Genomic DNA, 14,579 nt, shown 5'->3' on the forward strand with positions numbered 1-14,579 from the left:
TAAGCAAATGTGTTTTCCTTATTGGTCAAGTAGAATCTTGCCATCCATTGCTTTATACAAAATTTAAAACTCTGCCCTCCTATTTGATTTCTCAAGTTCCCAGAGTAAATATACAGCTGAATATATACTAGCGTAATTTCTCGGCATAGAAAATGTATATTTAATTATCTACTTGACTGCAGTTTACATAGGGAATGGGTAAGTGATTAATTTTGCATGGCTGATGTCTAGCTGGAGTCTAAGCTCACACAGCCTATAGGAATCTTTAGTTTTCTCAGAATTGGGGGGGGGGAGGAAGAATGGGGAAATAGGGAATGGCACAGGACCATGATCAACAACATTCCATTTTCTGGGATAGCTTACATCACACTCTTTTTTTTTTTTTAATTTAGTGAGGCAATTGGGGTTAAGTGACTTGCCCAGGGTCACACAGCTGGTAAGTGTTAAGTGTCTGAGGCCACATTTGAACTCAGGTCCTCCTGAATCCAGGGCCAGTGCTCTATCCACTGTGCCACCTAGCTGCCCCGCATCACACTCTTTATAGTTGAAAATACAGGAGATAAGCCAGCAATGGCAACTGCAGCAAAGAGCAGAAAATGCAAATGACTGATTTGGGTGAAAATGTTGAAGTTTACAACTCATCCCCAGTAATGGAGGTCTGGTAAAGGCTTGATTAATTCTCACAATGATTCCTCACCTGCCCCTCCATCATCCCCTGCGGTCACTGAATTACTCTGAATTAATACAGCACATGTTGAAAATCAGATGATTAATTAGCCAAAGGAAAATCAGCAGACACCATTGAGAGAGGCATCATTTGTCCAAGTTCCTTTGGGAAACCTCAGATTAACTGGTTCCTTCTTTCCCCTTGCATCTACTCACATAGAACAGCAACAATTCAAAGCTTGTTGGGAACCTTAATAATCGCCCAGTTCCATACCCCACCCCTCTTTAGTTAACAGAGGGGCAGGGCAACTAGGTGGCACAATGGATAGGGCACTGGCCTTGAAGTCAGGAGGACCCGATTTCAAATTTCACCTCAGACACTAGCTGTATGACCCTGGGCAAGTCATTTAACACCAATTGCTTAAACATCCAGAATCATCTCCAGTCATCCTGATGTATATCTGGCCACTGGACCCAGATGGCTTTGGAGGAAAGAGTGAGGTCAGTGACCTTTGCACAGCCCTCCCTCACTTACATCCAATTCAGTACAGGTCATGATATCACCCTGATGTCACGGTCCTCTTTGGGTATGAAGGACAAACAACAGGGGGGAATAAAGTGTACTAGTGTGCAGCAATCAGGAAGAACTTGGTTCAATTTTGGTCACTGATATTTACCAGCTGCATAAGCCTGGACAAATCACTTTATTTCTATGAGACTCAGTTTTCTTATCTGAAATATGGAGATGATTTAACTCATAAAGTTATTGAGAAGCTCAAATGGGATAATATGTGTGAAAAATGCTCAAAAACTTTGAAGTGTTTTGGAAATAGAAAAGACAGTTTATAGATGTCAGCATCATTTCTAATTTACAGATGAGGACGCTGACACTCAGAGGTGCCAAGGGGTTTGGCCATATATACCCAGTGATTTAGTAGCAGAGCTTTGTGAGGCCCAAGCCAGTGCTCTGCCCACTAACTATGGATGCTTCCCTAATTCTTAGGTTCTCCTTCCCCCTGCAGGCCCTTTTCCTGCCTTACAGAATTCAGAAGCATGTCTCTGTTGCTGTCCTTTGCTGGAACTTCTCCCAGAACCTGGGGTCTCCTCACCCTGGGACATCCAACTATTTCCGTGGCTTTCTTAACCTGGAATATCCTTCCATAAGACTCCCCTCTCCCCTTGGTGAGTTTCTCCTGGGGCCTCAGTTTTGTGGATGGGCCCAATGTGGCTTTCATTCCCCTGTCAGCCCTTTTCCCAGCTTCTGGATTTCAAAAGTGTTCTGGGCATCTTCACTCCTCCTGCTTTACCACCACCACCACCACATTGCAACTGACTTTGAGGTGTCTTTCCCCATTGGAATGTAAGTCCCTTGAGGGTAGAGACTGTCTTTCCTTGGGTATTTAATAAATGCTTGTTTCTTTCTTTCTTCCTTCCTTCCCTTCTTTTATCATATACATATATGTGTGTGTGTCACACACTCACCCACTCTTACTTTTTTCCCCTAAAAGGGAAAAGAATAGATTATGTGGGTGTGGTAGTCTGTCTATGAACTTAATTATCTCAGTCTGGCCACAGAGACTCTCTCAAAATTGACTTTGAAGAAGGGTGTGGAGTCCTCTGTGACTTTCCTATTTCAGTACCAACCCCATTTCTTTAACCACTAAAATTAACTCATTGACACCAAATTTTTCCTTTGTGACAACACAGCCAATGCCTCTTTCCCACAATTTTCAGGGAGAATAGGAGGTGAGACAGCCTAAATAATTCTAATCTCTAAACAGGGCTATAGCCCAATTTACTCTTCCAAAGAACCTTTTGATCAGATATATTAAGATAGAGCTAAAGTGTCTGGCTTGGTTTCACATAGTTCCCTTGATTTCATTCTCACTCCCAACATAAAACCTCAGGTGTTAAAAAGTGAATAAATTACCTAAGAGACCCAGAAAACTGGGAGCAGAAAAGAGGAAGAACAAAGCAACCTTGAGCCAGGAAATCACCATTCTTCTCCATTATCCGTCGACAACTGGGAATCTGGGAAATTTCTCCACAAACTAACACTCAGTTGCTTATGGTCACATATAAGACAAGGTCAGTTTGTTTGCCCTGCCTCTAAGGAATGCTCCTACAGAAATTCAAATGTAAATATGCAAGTGTAACTATAGATATTGGTGACTTAGTCATTTCACTTCTGAAAACCCAGATACTCCAAACACCAAAAACCATAAGTGTGAACAGTGAGAAATGATCGTTTCTTTCAAGCTTGCCTTACAAAAACACTAGAGTAACTCCAATTTCCATCAGTTTCTCTTGGTAAAGCAGATTAGTAAATCAAAATAATCCCTGTTCTCTGAGAGAGTTAACAGGTAGACAGATGGCTTTTACCTTCTAGTATCCAGGCCCAAGCATTCAAATCCACCCCCCCACCCCTGCAACATCAACAGAATGGGATTAAATATTGCTTTGCCAGGTCTCAGCAACACTGAAGACAAAAAACTTCCCTTTTGGAGCACACCAACTTGGGAGCAGAGGAGATAAAATGCCAAGATCTCTTACCTTCACCTGATGACCCAGAGAGATCGATTATCACATATACTCTTCCTTCTGGTTCCAAATCAATCTGCAATTAAGAAAAGAATGGGAGACTTTATTAATGAGCTTCTGAGCATGGCCTGCTTTCCATATATGATTTGACATCACCAACTATATTTAAACTCAGGGCAACTGTAATAACAGACATTTATATGGATCTCTGTTTCACAAAGCCCTTTGCATTCAGTGTGCTTTTTGAGGCTCAACAACACTGCAAGGTAGGCATTTCATGTAGCACTATTTCTATTTAACACATGAGGAAATTAAGGTGTTGAGAGGTTACTAAGTGCCTTGTCCCTGGTCCCACAGCTAGTAAGTATAAGAGGCAAGATCTGAACCCAGATCATTCTTGCTCCAAGTCCCAAGCTCATGCTGACCTTCCCACAGCCACGTCATAATTCAACAAGGATTTACTGTGTGGCCAAGTCTGTGTAGAGGGCTTTAGGATTTACAAGAGAAGAATAAGGCGCAGACCCTGAACTCAAAGAAAATGTCACTCTGATTGAAGAGGCATGACAGATACTCATAAGAGAATATTTAAATGCTAAGTTGTTTGACACTTACTATAGGGAAATAATGAACATGTCAATGTTGGTTGAAGGGGTTATAGGAAATTTCATGGCAGTTCTGAGCCTTGAAGAATGGGCAGGAATTATCTAGGCTGAGGAAAAAGGGAATGGAAGGAGGAAAAAACCATACATGGAGGTGGGTACTGGCATGGCATGAGTGAGGAATAGCTGGAACACACAAAAATGGGAGAATCTCCTGCTGCTTCAAAGAGAACTTTTCCCTTGTTTTCCAAATCTCAGGCATGGGTTCTGCTGGGGTTATGGTATTAGAGAAGAGAGGAATCAGGCTTTGAGGCTGATCACGCACCAGGGATGCTTCTAGAAGCAATGAGGCATGGGATGCTACACCCCCAATTCCAGAGCACCTTCTCTGTGTCCCAGAATCAGAGGATTTCTGAGCTGCAAGGAATCCCGGCAGCTACGCAGTTCATCCCATGACCTAAAAAATCTTGGTTCTCTACTTTAACCAACAAACCATCATCTAGCTTTTTTGCTCAGAGGCTTCCCCTGGATGGTCCATCTCACTGTTGTATCATTCTAATGCTAAGAAGTTTTTCCTGCCAGCTAGCCCAAATTTGCCTTGATGTCCTACTCATCCTTCATTACTCCAGCCCACACTGATCCCTCCCCAACCTTATCTGAATTCCTATAGCTGTACCAGGTACCTGATGCTGCTGAACAGCATTCTGCCTTGCTCTGTTCTCTAACAGGTTCCCGGACATTAGCTGGGAACTAGACTATTAAGCTGGTGATAGGCAAAGACCATGTTTTTTCAATTCAACTCAACAAATATTTCTTAAGCCCCTCCTCTATCTACCATATGCTAGAAGCTGGGGGATGCAAAGATAGAAATGAAACTGCCTGTCTCACGGAGTGAAGGTTCTACTGCTAATAAACATGAAAGATCAGGGAACTGAGGATGTGCTTTGAAGGAATTCAGAAATTTTATGTGATAGAAGTATGAAATGGACCACATTTTAAACAAGGGGGAAGCAAGTACACAAAAGCATAGATATATGAGATGATCTGTCATGTAGAGGGAATAGCTATCAGGCCAATTTGAAGAGAAGGGTAAAAGACAGCCAGTCTTTGAAAGGCTTTGAATGCCAGGAAAAAGGATTCTGTAAATAGAGACAAAATGAAGCCATTGAAAGTTGTTGAGTAGTAGGTACTAGTAGTAGTAGTAGGTTTCAGGAGCATCCATTTGGCAGCTGTAGATTCAAGAGAAGGGTTTGGAAGCATATTTTCTTATATCACCCTCAATGCCAAGACAAAGTATATGACAGAGACCAAGGGTACATTGGCCAATTGGGTTGCAGAATGTTTCTATCAATGAGACTGAGGAGATGAAAGTGGCTAAAGCAGAGAGTTAGGGTTAGGGTTGGACCATCGTTCCTCTGTTATGGAGACAGGCAGACAGACAGATAGAGACAGAAAGACAGAGACAGAGAGAAAGACAGCAAGAGGCAGAGAGAGAAGACAATTAACCAAGCTGAAAACAAGGCAGGCCAATACACACTGCAGCCCACTAGAGCAAATGGTTTCAAATAAGGACTCTATACTGCCCTGTCCAGCTAAATTAATGTATAACTGAGGAAACCGTAATAATGGCCCGATCCAAGGCAATTAAGCTATTTAATATTATTTTTCTAGCAGAAACCCTTGGACAACAGACATATAATGTGAATGATACGATGCTATGCTACTTCATGCCTAAAACAATCTAATCACAAATTCTATTCAAGGATGACATCAGAACAGGATACTGTGGACAGAGGAATGAATTTGGAGGCTCTGTGACCTTGGGTATCTATCTACCTGTGTCACCTCGATGGTTCTCATTTTCAACTGTAAAACGAGGGCTTGGGATTAGGTGGCTTCTAAGGTCCTTTTTAATTCTAATTCCCAAAGACTCAGAAAAAAATTAGATCTGGCTCCCTCAGGAAAGATAGTTGAGAGGATTTATTATAATTATTTCAAACCCCTAGCCTCTAAGTGACCCTGACTATAATGACAAACAACATTTAAAGATGAATACCAGAGACTAACCCACTAGAGCCAGCTCCTTCGCATACTATATGACCTCTCCACCATCTCTTCACTATGTGGCCTTTATTCTAGTCTTCATTTTCACCTCATATACTCCACCCCACCCCTAATGTTGCACTCCTCCTCTGCATCCTTCTCCTCCCTCCATTGGTGAGCTTGTACCTTAGCTATCTCTATGTTGCCTACACTCTCCCCTCCATTCCCCCAACCTTCAAATCCCACCCTGTGCATGCTCCTCCTCCTTCCATTAATCACCTTATCTTGCTTGCCACAAAACTGCCCAGCCCCCTCTGCAGGGTGCCAATGCAAGCATCCCCCCTCTCCCACTTCCTTTTCCAGATCTTTATATACTGTCTTCCTCCTCTAGGGACTGTCTTGCTGGATTTTATTTGTTTGCGCAGGGTTCAGTACAATATCTGGAAAACAGTAATAACTTAGGAAATACTTTTCCTAGATATGTATAGCACTTGTGTTATTGGTAACTCAGTTATTCATGAGAAAAGGGAAAGACAAGACAGTGGACAGTGTAAATCCAAGGAAAAGCCTCCCCTTAACCAACAGTCTCAACCTCATGCCACTAAGCAAGATTTCTCCTAGACCCACTGAAATGAGTGGAGAGGAGCTCAATAGCAGATCTTCACATATTAAAGCTTTTTTTTTTTAACAGAAATTTAATTTCACTTTTTTTTTTTTGCGGGGCAATGGGGGTTAAGTGACTTGCCCAGGGTCACACAGCTAGTGTCAAGTGTCTGAGGCCGGATTTGAACTCAGGTCCTCCTGAATCCAGGGCTGGTGCTTTATCCACTGCGCCACCTAGCCGCCCCCATATTAAAGCTTTTAAAGACACTGCTCTGTTTGGGGATTTTTAACCTGTTCATAAAGGTATTTACTGTCACTTCATCTTCCACCCACACATCCTCCCCTACCCTTTTCCCTGGAGTTCCCCAAAGACAACCTACATTCCAGTGCCCCTTCCCCAATTCTGAAGACTCATCAATTGTCTTTCTATCAGACCTTCCTAACTTTTTCTGTCCCATGCCACATTTGTAAATTTGAAGGATTCCTTGGAAAGGAGGGAAGAAAGTGCTTTTAGCACTCAACTGACAAAATCATCAATAAGGAAATAAGGAAACCCAGTAAGTCTGGAAGTGTTAGCTGCCACGGTTAGCAAATATTCAGTTACTCAACATTTATGAAGCTCCTACTGTATGTAGATAAGATATACAAAGTTCAGATAAGATACTGTCTCAGCCTCCAGGAAGCTTACAGTCTGACAAAAGAAGATACAAACACAGATAACACAGTAAGGCTTTGGAAGGCACTTTCTTGGTTATATGAATCAGGCACTCAGATCGAAGAACTGCCCTTCACCTAAGAGGGTCCTCAGGTGTGGCTGAACCACTAAATCGGGGCAAAGCTGACAGCTTTCTCATCGCCCACTGGAGTGCCCACGATGTACACCATGGGCAGCCCCTCCAAGAGCCCTCACTCAATACAGCAACATTGGCCCCAGGCTGATTGTTACACTTTCCAAAGAGTAGAGATGACATTTAGCCTTACAAAGGTATCTGCTTCTGTTCTCAGTGGACCCAGTGGATCATGTGGTCTATGAGGGCGGGTCTTGTATACAGTCTCACCTTCGTGTATCAACAGAGTAGTCAGGTGAATGTTTGTGGAACTACAGTAGATTGAATGGAATTTACCTAAACATTTAAAGGCAAAACTGGTCCTGAGGATTTGTAATGAGGATAAAACCACTTTTGTGGATGCCTTTTTCAAGCCCAATAAATCAATGGCTTAACAAGAGTAGGAGACATTGTTCTCCAAACTGCTCTATTTTATTCACATCCAGCCTCAGACAATTACTAGCTGGGTGACCCTGGGCAAGTCACTTAACCCTGTTTGCCTCAGTTTCCTCATCTGTAAAATAAGCTGGAGAAGGGAATGACCGATCACTCCAGTATCTTTACCAAGAAAACCTCAAATGGGATCAGGAAGAGTTGGACACAACTGAAAGGACTCAACAATAACAACAACAACAACAACAACACACATTTTGCCTCTGACTCCATCAGTTGGAAAAGCAGTCTTCAGCTTTTTACCCTATGCCTGGATCAGGAGGGAATGCTGATGACTACATAAAAATGGGAAATCCACTGCTCTGTTTACCTCTCTTCTCCTCTTTAAGAGGTCATGAAAACATGATGAAATGACAAGAGACATTTCCCAGTCACCTCTCAATGATTTACATTATCCTCTATTTGGGTGATCTCTATATATACATCATGTCTCTACCAAAATCACAAACTCCCTGAGGAAAGAGATTGAGAGCCCAGTATGTTCAGGGCACACGTCAATGTTCGACTAAACCCTTCTTAAAGACTGAAGTCAAAATACCAAATAGCATAGAGAGTCAGTCCCAATTGTTAACGAGGTTTGCAAAGCAAACCTTACATATGTGGTTTTATTTGATCCTCATAATAATCCTTTAAGGTAGCTGCCATTATTATCTGCATTTTACCCATGAGGAAACTAAGGCACAAAAAGGCTAAGTGACTTGCTCAGGGTCACACAATTGTCTGATCAGGATCTGAATTCAGGTCCTCCTGACCGATTCCAGGTCCATCACTCTATCTGCTGTATAACCTAATAGGAACATTTTTCTTTCTTTTTTTTGTTTTTGTTTTTTGTTTTTTGGGGGGTTTTGTGGGGCAATGAGGGTTAAATGACTAGCCCAGAGTCACACAGCTAGTGTCAAGTGTCTGAGGCTGGATTTTGAACTCAGATCCTCCCGAATCCAGGGCTTGTGCTTTATCCACTGCACCACCTAGCTGCCCCTCTCTTTTTTTAATGTCAATGAATAGTATTACCTTTTAAACTCTGTGTGCCAGCATGTGGTTTTACACAGATGTTGTTCTTTGGAAGAAAGCCAAGGCATTATAATAATAATTGGGATAAACACAAACTCTTCTGCCTGGCATGTCAGGCTTGACTCCAGCCTACCTTTCTGGGCTTACTGCTCATTATTCCATCTCAGGGAGGGGAAGGTGGGGGAAGGAGGGAAGGAGGAATAGAATTGGGGACTCAAAAGTTTAAATAAAAGTGTTTAAAAACTGGGTGGGGGGAGGAAACCAATCAAAGTGAAGGAGGAAAAGGCGATCTAAGATCACAATTCTTGGAGAAGTTCAATAGTAATTGAATACAGGGGGAGGGGGGAGGATGGGAGGAGTGTAGAGATTTATAGAAATATTCTTAGGTAGAATATCAACTATTTTACTTGTCAGTAATATCAGTTGGGCTGGGAACCACTCATCTAATGGTTTCACTTCTTTGTAAAATCTCTCAGGTCAGTTATTTTGGAGTCCTATGTCAAATGTGGATCGGCAGAATTAGATTTCTAATGACCTTAAAGGGTTCTCTGAGTTTGGTCAGTCTTCACTCATCGAAAGAGAAGCAGGTTTTAGCTTATGGGCCAAAGTGTGAGCAAATAAACACATAAATAAAACACACACCAAAACTCCAAGAAAGAAAGAAAGAAAGAAAGAAGGAAGGAAGGAAGGAAGGAAGGAAGGAAGGAAGGAAGGAAGGAAGGAAGGAAGGAAGGAAGGAAGGAAGGAAGGAAGGAAGGAAGGAAGGAAGGAAGGAAGGAAGGAAGGAAGGAAGGAAGGAAGGAAGGAAGGAAGGAAGGAAGGAAGAAAGAAAGAAAGAAAGAAAGAAAGAAAGAAAGAAAGAAAGAAAGAAAGAAAGAAAGAGTAGTTGGGGGCAGCTAGGTGGCGCAGTGGATAAAGCACTGGCCCTGGATTCAGAAGCTGAGTTCAAATCCAACCTCAGACACTTGGCACTTACCAGATGTGTGACCCTGGGCAAATCACTTAACCTTTACCGGCCCCCCCCCCCAAAAAAAAAAAAAACACAACAACAACAACAAAAAAAAAAAACAGACTAGTGATGAGTGTTGAAGCTGGAAGGGATTGCTATTGTCTAGTCTAGTCCCTCATTCTATAGGTGAGGAAACTGAGTCTCTGAGAGGTGCCACTACTAGGAGAATGCTCACATTGGATGATGTTGTGAAAGCAACACCCTCAAGAACTCAAAGGTTTCACTGTGGCTGCCTACTTTACGTCTACCTACTTTACTGCCTACGCTATGGTCCCTACTTCTGGCTGCCCTCCCCACACTGCACCCCAACTGTAAAACCAACCTTCATCAGAAGTCCCATTTCTAAAAGTGACTGATCTATAAAATGCTGGGGTAGGAAGGGATGACCTGCTGGGGCGCAATGAGCCTAGATCTCAGCTAGGTATTTTAGGGTGAAACTAATCTGCAAAATTAATTTACCCTGAGGAACAAATGCCTGCCACATCAACACCCTCCTTCAGCCACCTGGTTAAGGATGTCTGCATTTTAAAGAAAACTGAACTCAGCGGAATCTATAGTTGCAGAGATTTTAGACAAGGTCACTGGGCTTAGTAAAGGCTTCCAGTAGGTTGAGGAAGAGATTTGGGCTTGGGGTATGACCCCTTTAAGCACATCTGGCATGCATAGGGGCAAGACTGACTCTATTCAGCTTATAGTTATTTACGAACTCCTTTTATGAGACCAAGAATTATTTAGTAAACATATAGTTTGTAAGAAAGCTGGTGAGAAGGACTATTTGGGAATCTTTTAAATATTTTATGCCTAGTATGTGAGAATTAAATAACTGTCATCCCCCCATTGCTAAAAAAAATTGTTTAAAAATATATGTAGACAATTTCCATAATGTGAACCGAAACATCTAAGGAAATGTGACTGACTGGGACATCTTTAGACCGTGAACAGATAAGTGTAGAAACCATATGCAAATCACTGTTGCAAATAAGAACATGCTTTATTTATTTATTAGAAATAAATTCTCTTAGAAATAGGGACTGAGTGAAATATTTATTGTATGAGCTCAAGTAGGATCACAGATGTAGGGTTGGAAGCAGCTTTAGAGGTTAGAAGATACTTTAGAGATCATGCGGTTCAATGCCATACTTTACAGATGAGTAAACTGAGGCACAGAAAAGTTAAGTGATATGTCCAAGGTCACACAGGTAAAAAGGGGTAAAACCAAGCTGTAGCCGAACAGTAAGATAGAGCTTCATGTAGGATGAGGAAGAGATTTGGGGGCTAATTACATCTGGCACACACAGGGTCTTTCTACCACACCATACTGCCTCACACCAGGGCCATGATTTCTGAATAAGGGAATCTGTGGGTTTCTGAGATGGAATGTCACAGAGAACCTAAGATAGCTAGTAAATGTCTGAAGCCAGATTTGAACTCAGGTCTTCCTGACTCTAGGCCTGAGGCTCTATCCACTGCACCACTTGGCTGTCCCATACATCAGAACAGAGATAATGTCAAATATGTAGTTTTCTAGTTGGCGGAATGTCCTGGATTTCAACCCTGAGCAAACCCTGTTGCTTCTCACACAGATAGATTGGGTTCCACAGAATCAGATCCAGTCATGTTCCATCTCATCAATGTAAGTCATCAATGTAAGGATGCTAGTGAATTAACCCAAACTTCACACACTTACTAGCGAGAAAGCACCTAAGAGGCCATCGTCTCCCTGATGGTGGGTCAATAACGTCTTCGTGAGAAAAGGCCAATACATACGTGCTACTACGTGGTTACTTTATCAATTCCAAGAAAGTCTTCCGCTGTGATTCATGCGGAAGGAACTGAAGAACCCCCGCAAATAAATCATGCATACTTGCAACAAGAAAAGCTCTTTGGATTGTGAACAGGGTCGAAGGAAAGAATGGCCAAGGGGCCTAAGGCATAATGATCAGGTTCCAGGCTGTTAGGACTGGTGGTCCTTGGGCCTAATTTAGTTCAATTTGTTAAATACTGGGATCTCCAATCAATCAATCAACATGCATTAATTAACCACCTACTATGTGCTCAGGTCCTCCTTACTCCAGGGCCAACACTATATCATCTAGCTTTGCAAGAAGTAGGATTTTTGGGGGGGTAGGGGGTTGGATTTTTGAAGGGCCTTGAGGGATGAGTAAATTTTGAGTAGGCAAAAGGAACAGGTGAAAAATCCAGGCTGGGGGTCCAAATGTATATAGATGGAGAAGATAAATCTGGGTTTGTCTCTCCTGACTTCTTCCTCTACCCCCCCACCACTAAAGACAAAGGATTTCCCTAAACAGCCCTGAGGCCTATCTATCCAGGATTTGCCCTGTTTCTCTAACACAGAGAATTCACAAAGCCTCTTTTCATTTCTTTCTCCCTCTTCATTCCTGCCCTCAGTGGACATGGTACAAGATTGGGACCTGCTAGCTTTTTTTTAGGATGGCAAGCTTTTCACACACTGTTTATTTCTCTTTGCACTGTCCTTCCCACTGACACACCCAGGTGAAGTCTGTAGAGTAAGGAAAAAAAGCATGGGAAAATGTGCAGCTCAGTGGGTGACTGAGCACATTCCCTGCTGCCTGCAGAGTCGGCTGGCCTTTGCAGCTGGTCCCTCTGAGACATTCATGGGCATCCCTTTTGAGCCACCACACGCAAGATTGCTATAGAATGCTAAGATGTTGTCGCTGGTGAAATGAAAGAGGAAGTCCCTCGGTCCTGTCATGGGACTATCAGCATGGGAAGTCACTGGGGTAGGTGTGACAGTGATGACATTTAATGCAGGAGACACAGTATCAGACACTGGAAGAGAACATGCGAATTCTAATCGGAGGACCTTGGTTCAAATCCAATCTGTACCACTTAATATCAGTTTCCTCATCTATAAAATGGGTCCCTTCCAGCTCTACCTCTATGAAAACTCTACTCTATGAGTTTTAATATCACTCAAGAAAACTACCTGCTATCTAGAGGTAAGGGGCAGCCTAAGAATTGGAAAACACAAAATGGAAGTAAGGGGATGCTACTACTCAAACAATGTTAAGGAGATTTCTTTTCTAGCTTTCTCCTCCAGAAAATAGAAGGATTAAGAACTGGCTAGGTTGCTGATGGAAAGCAAACTTGCAGATATTGTTGGGGTTTTTTGTTTGTTTGTTATTTAAGCCATCTCATTAACAACCAGTCTTTCATATGACCACATGACCCTTCCAGATTCCCCTATCTCCATCCCTACTCCTCCACTCCCACCTCTACTCCACCACAGCTTCTTTCCTTTCAACAGGAAGACTTTCCCAATCCCTCTGAATTCTATTACCTTCCTTCTGTTTATTACTTTCTGTTTCTCCTGTATAGATCTTTGTATGTAGTTGTTTGCATGTTGTCTCCCTCATTAGACTGTAAGCTCTTTGAGGGTAAAGTCTTGCCTGACTTTGTATTGACAGAGCTTAGCATAATGCCTAGCACATAAAAGGCAATTAATAAATGTTTACTGGTTGATTGATTGATACCTCTAGTTACTTTGACTCAGAGCACCCCAAGCCTAATACAGTCATTCTACTTTGACACCTCCCAAATTTAGAGGCCTGGGAAGAAAGAAGGCAGAGTCAATGACCACTCCGGTTCTTATCCATCTTTTCCCTCATTTTCATTAAGCTACTGCACTCTAGTCTGATCCAAGGTGGTTGGGCCAGAAACCATTCTGGGGCGGGTTCTTGACTTAAATACCTTCCATCACCTCCTTCAGTCCTGTGGCTGATCAACTTATCCTTAAAGGTTCCCTTTCTCTCTCTCTCCCCACTCCTCACCCGAAGGAGACTCAACCCTCTCAGGGCCTTCTCTCTTTTCCTGAGGAATTGACAAATCCCTACTTAAAAGGTATGCTGATCACTTAATCTTTCCCTTTCTTCTCTCTAATGAGGGCCTTTTCTGGATGTCTATTTACCTTAAAAGATGACAACAGAATTAATGAAGCTAAATCCCCTAATTGAATGGTTACCTGTTTCAGGCTGCAAGTTATTACTGATTTGATTCCCTAAAGACCACCTGAGCCACAGCCTGGATGTCTCTGGTGATGTCTGCCTTATTAAAACGTATGCAGAGGGGCAGCTAGGTGGTGCAGTGGATAGAGTGCCGGCCCTGGATTCAGGAGGACCTGAGTTCAAATCCAGCCTCAGACACTTGACACTTACTAGCTGTGTGACCCTGGGCAAGTCACTTAACCCCAATTGCCTCACAAAAAATAAATTAATTAAAAATTAAAAAAAAAACAAAAAACGTATGCAGAGCCAATTTGAGTTTGTGCTGGGAAAACTAGTGATCCCTTGCACCATGTGACTTCCTTCCCAAAAGACTGTAACCTCCTTCAAGGTTTTGTGTCTATATCCTCAGCACCAGCAGAATACCTAGCCTTGAGTCATTCAATAAATACTTTTTGCATGGATCAGTGAATGACCTGAAGTCTTTAGGAAGGTTCTTCTTGGCCCAAATTTTATCACCTCAAATACAGCCTAGTGCATCAGAGAGTCTTTCTTTTGGGTTAAGGTGTTGAAAGGAGGTGGTACAGCTAGGGGGCGCAGTGGATAGAGCACTGGCCCTGGATTCAGGAGGACCTGAGTTCAAATCTGGCCTCAGACACTTGACACTTACTAGCTGTGTGACCCTGGGCAAGTCACTTAACCCCAAGTGCCTCACCCCCCCCCCAAAAAAAAAGGTGTTGAGAGGAGGAATAGTAATACTCTAATGTAAATTAATGCATTAGATACTTTCAAAAAAGCAATAGAAAGTACTAGGAGAGAGGCATCTAGGTGGCACAGTGGAAAG

At 42.5% G+C, this 14,579-nt stretch overlaps 1 protein-coding gene across 1 annotated transcript in view; it reads right to left on the minus strand.

Moving 5' to 3' along the window:
• Positions 1-14,579, minus strand: part of PRKCE (protein kinase C epsilon) — a 667,851-nt gene that overhangs the window by 431,337 nt on the left and 221,935 nt on the right. The window contains 1 exon segment of the mRNA XM_043984305.1: positions 3,220-3,283. Coding sequence (XP_043840240.1) covers positions 3,220-3,283 — 64 coding nt within the window.

Source organism: Dromiciops gliroides, chromosome 2 (genome assembly GCF_019393635.1).
Source record: "Dromiciops gliroides isolate mDroGli1 chromosome 2, mDroGli1.pri, whole genome shotgun sequence".
Taxonomy (NCBI): Eukaryota; Metazoa; Chordata; class Mammalia; order Microbiotheria; family Microbiotheriidae; genus Dromiciops; species Dromiciops gliroides.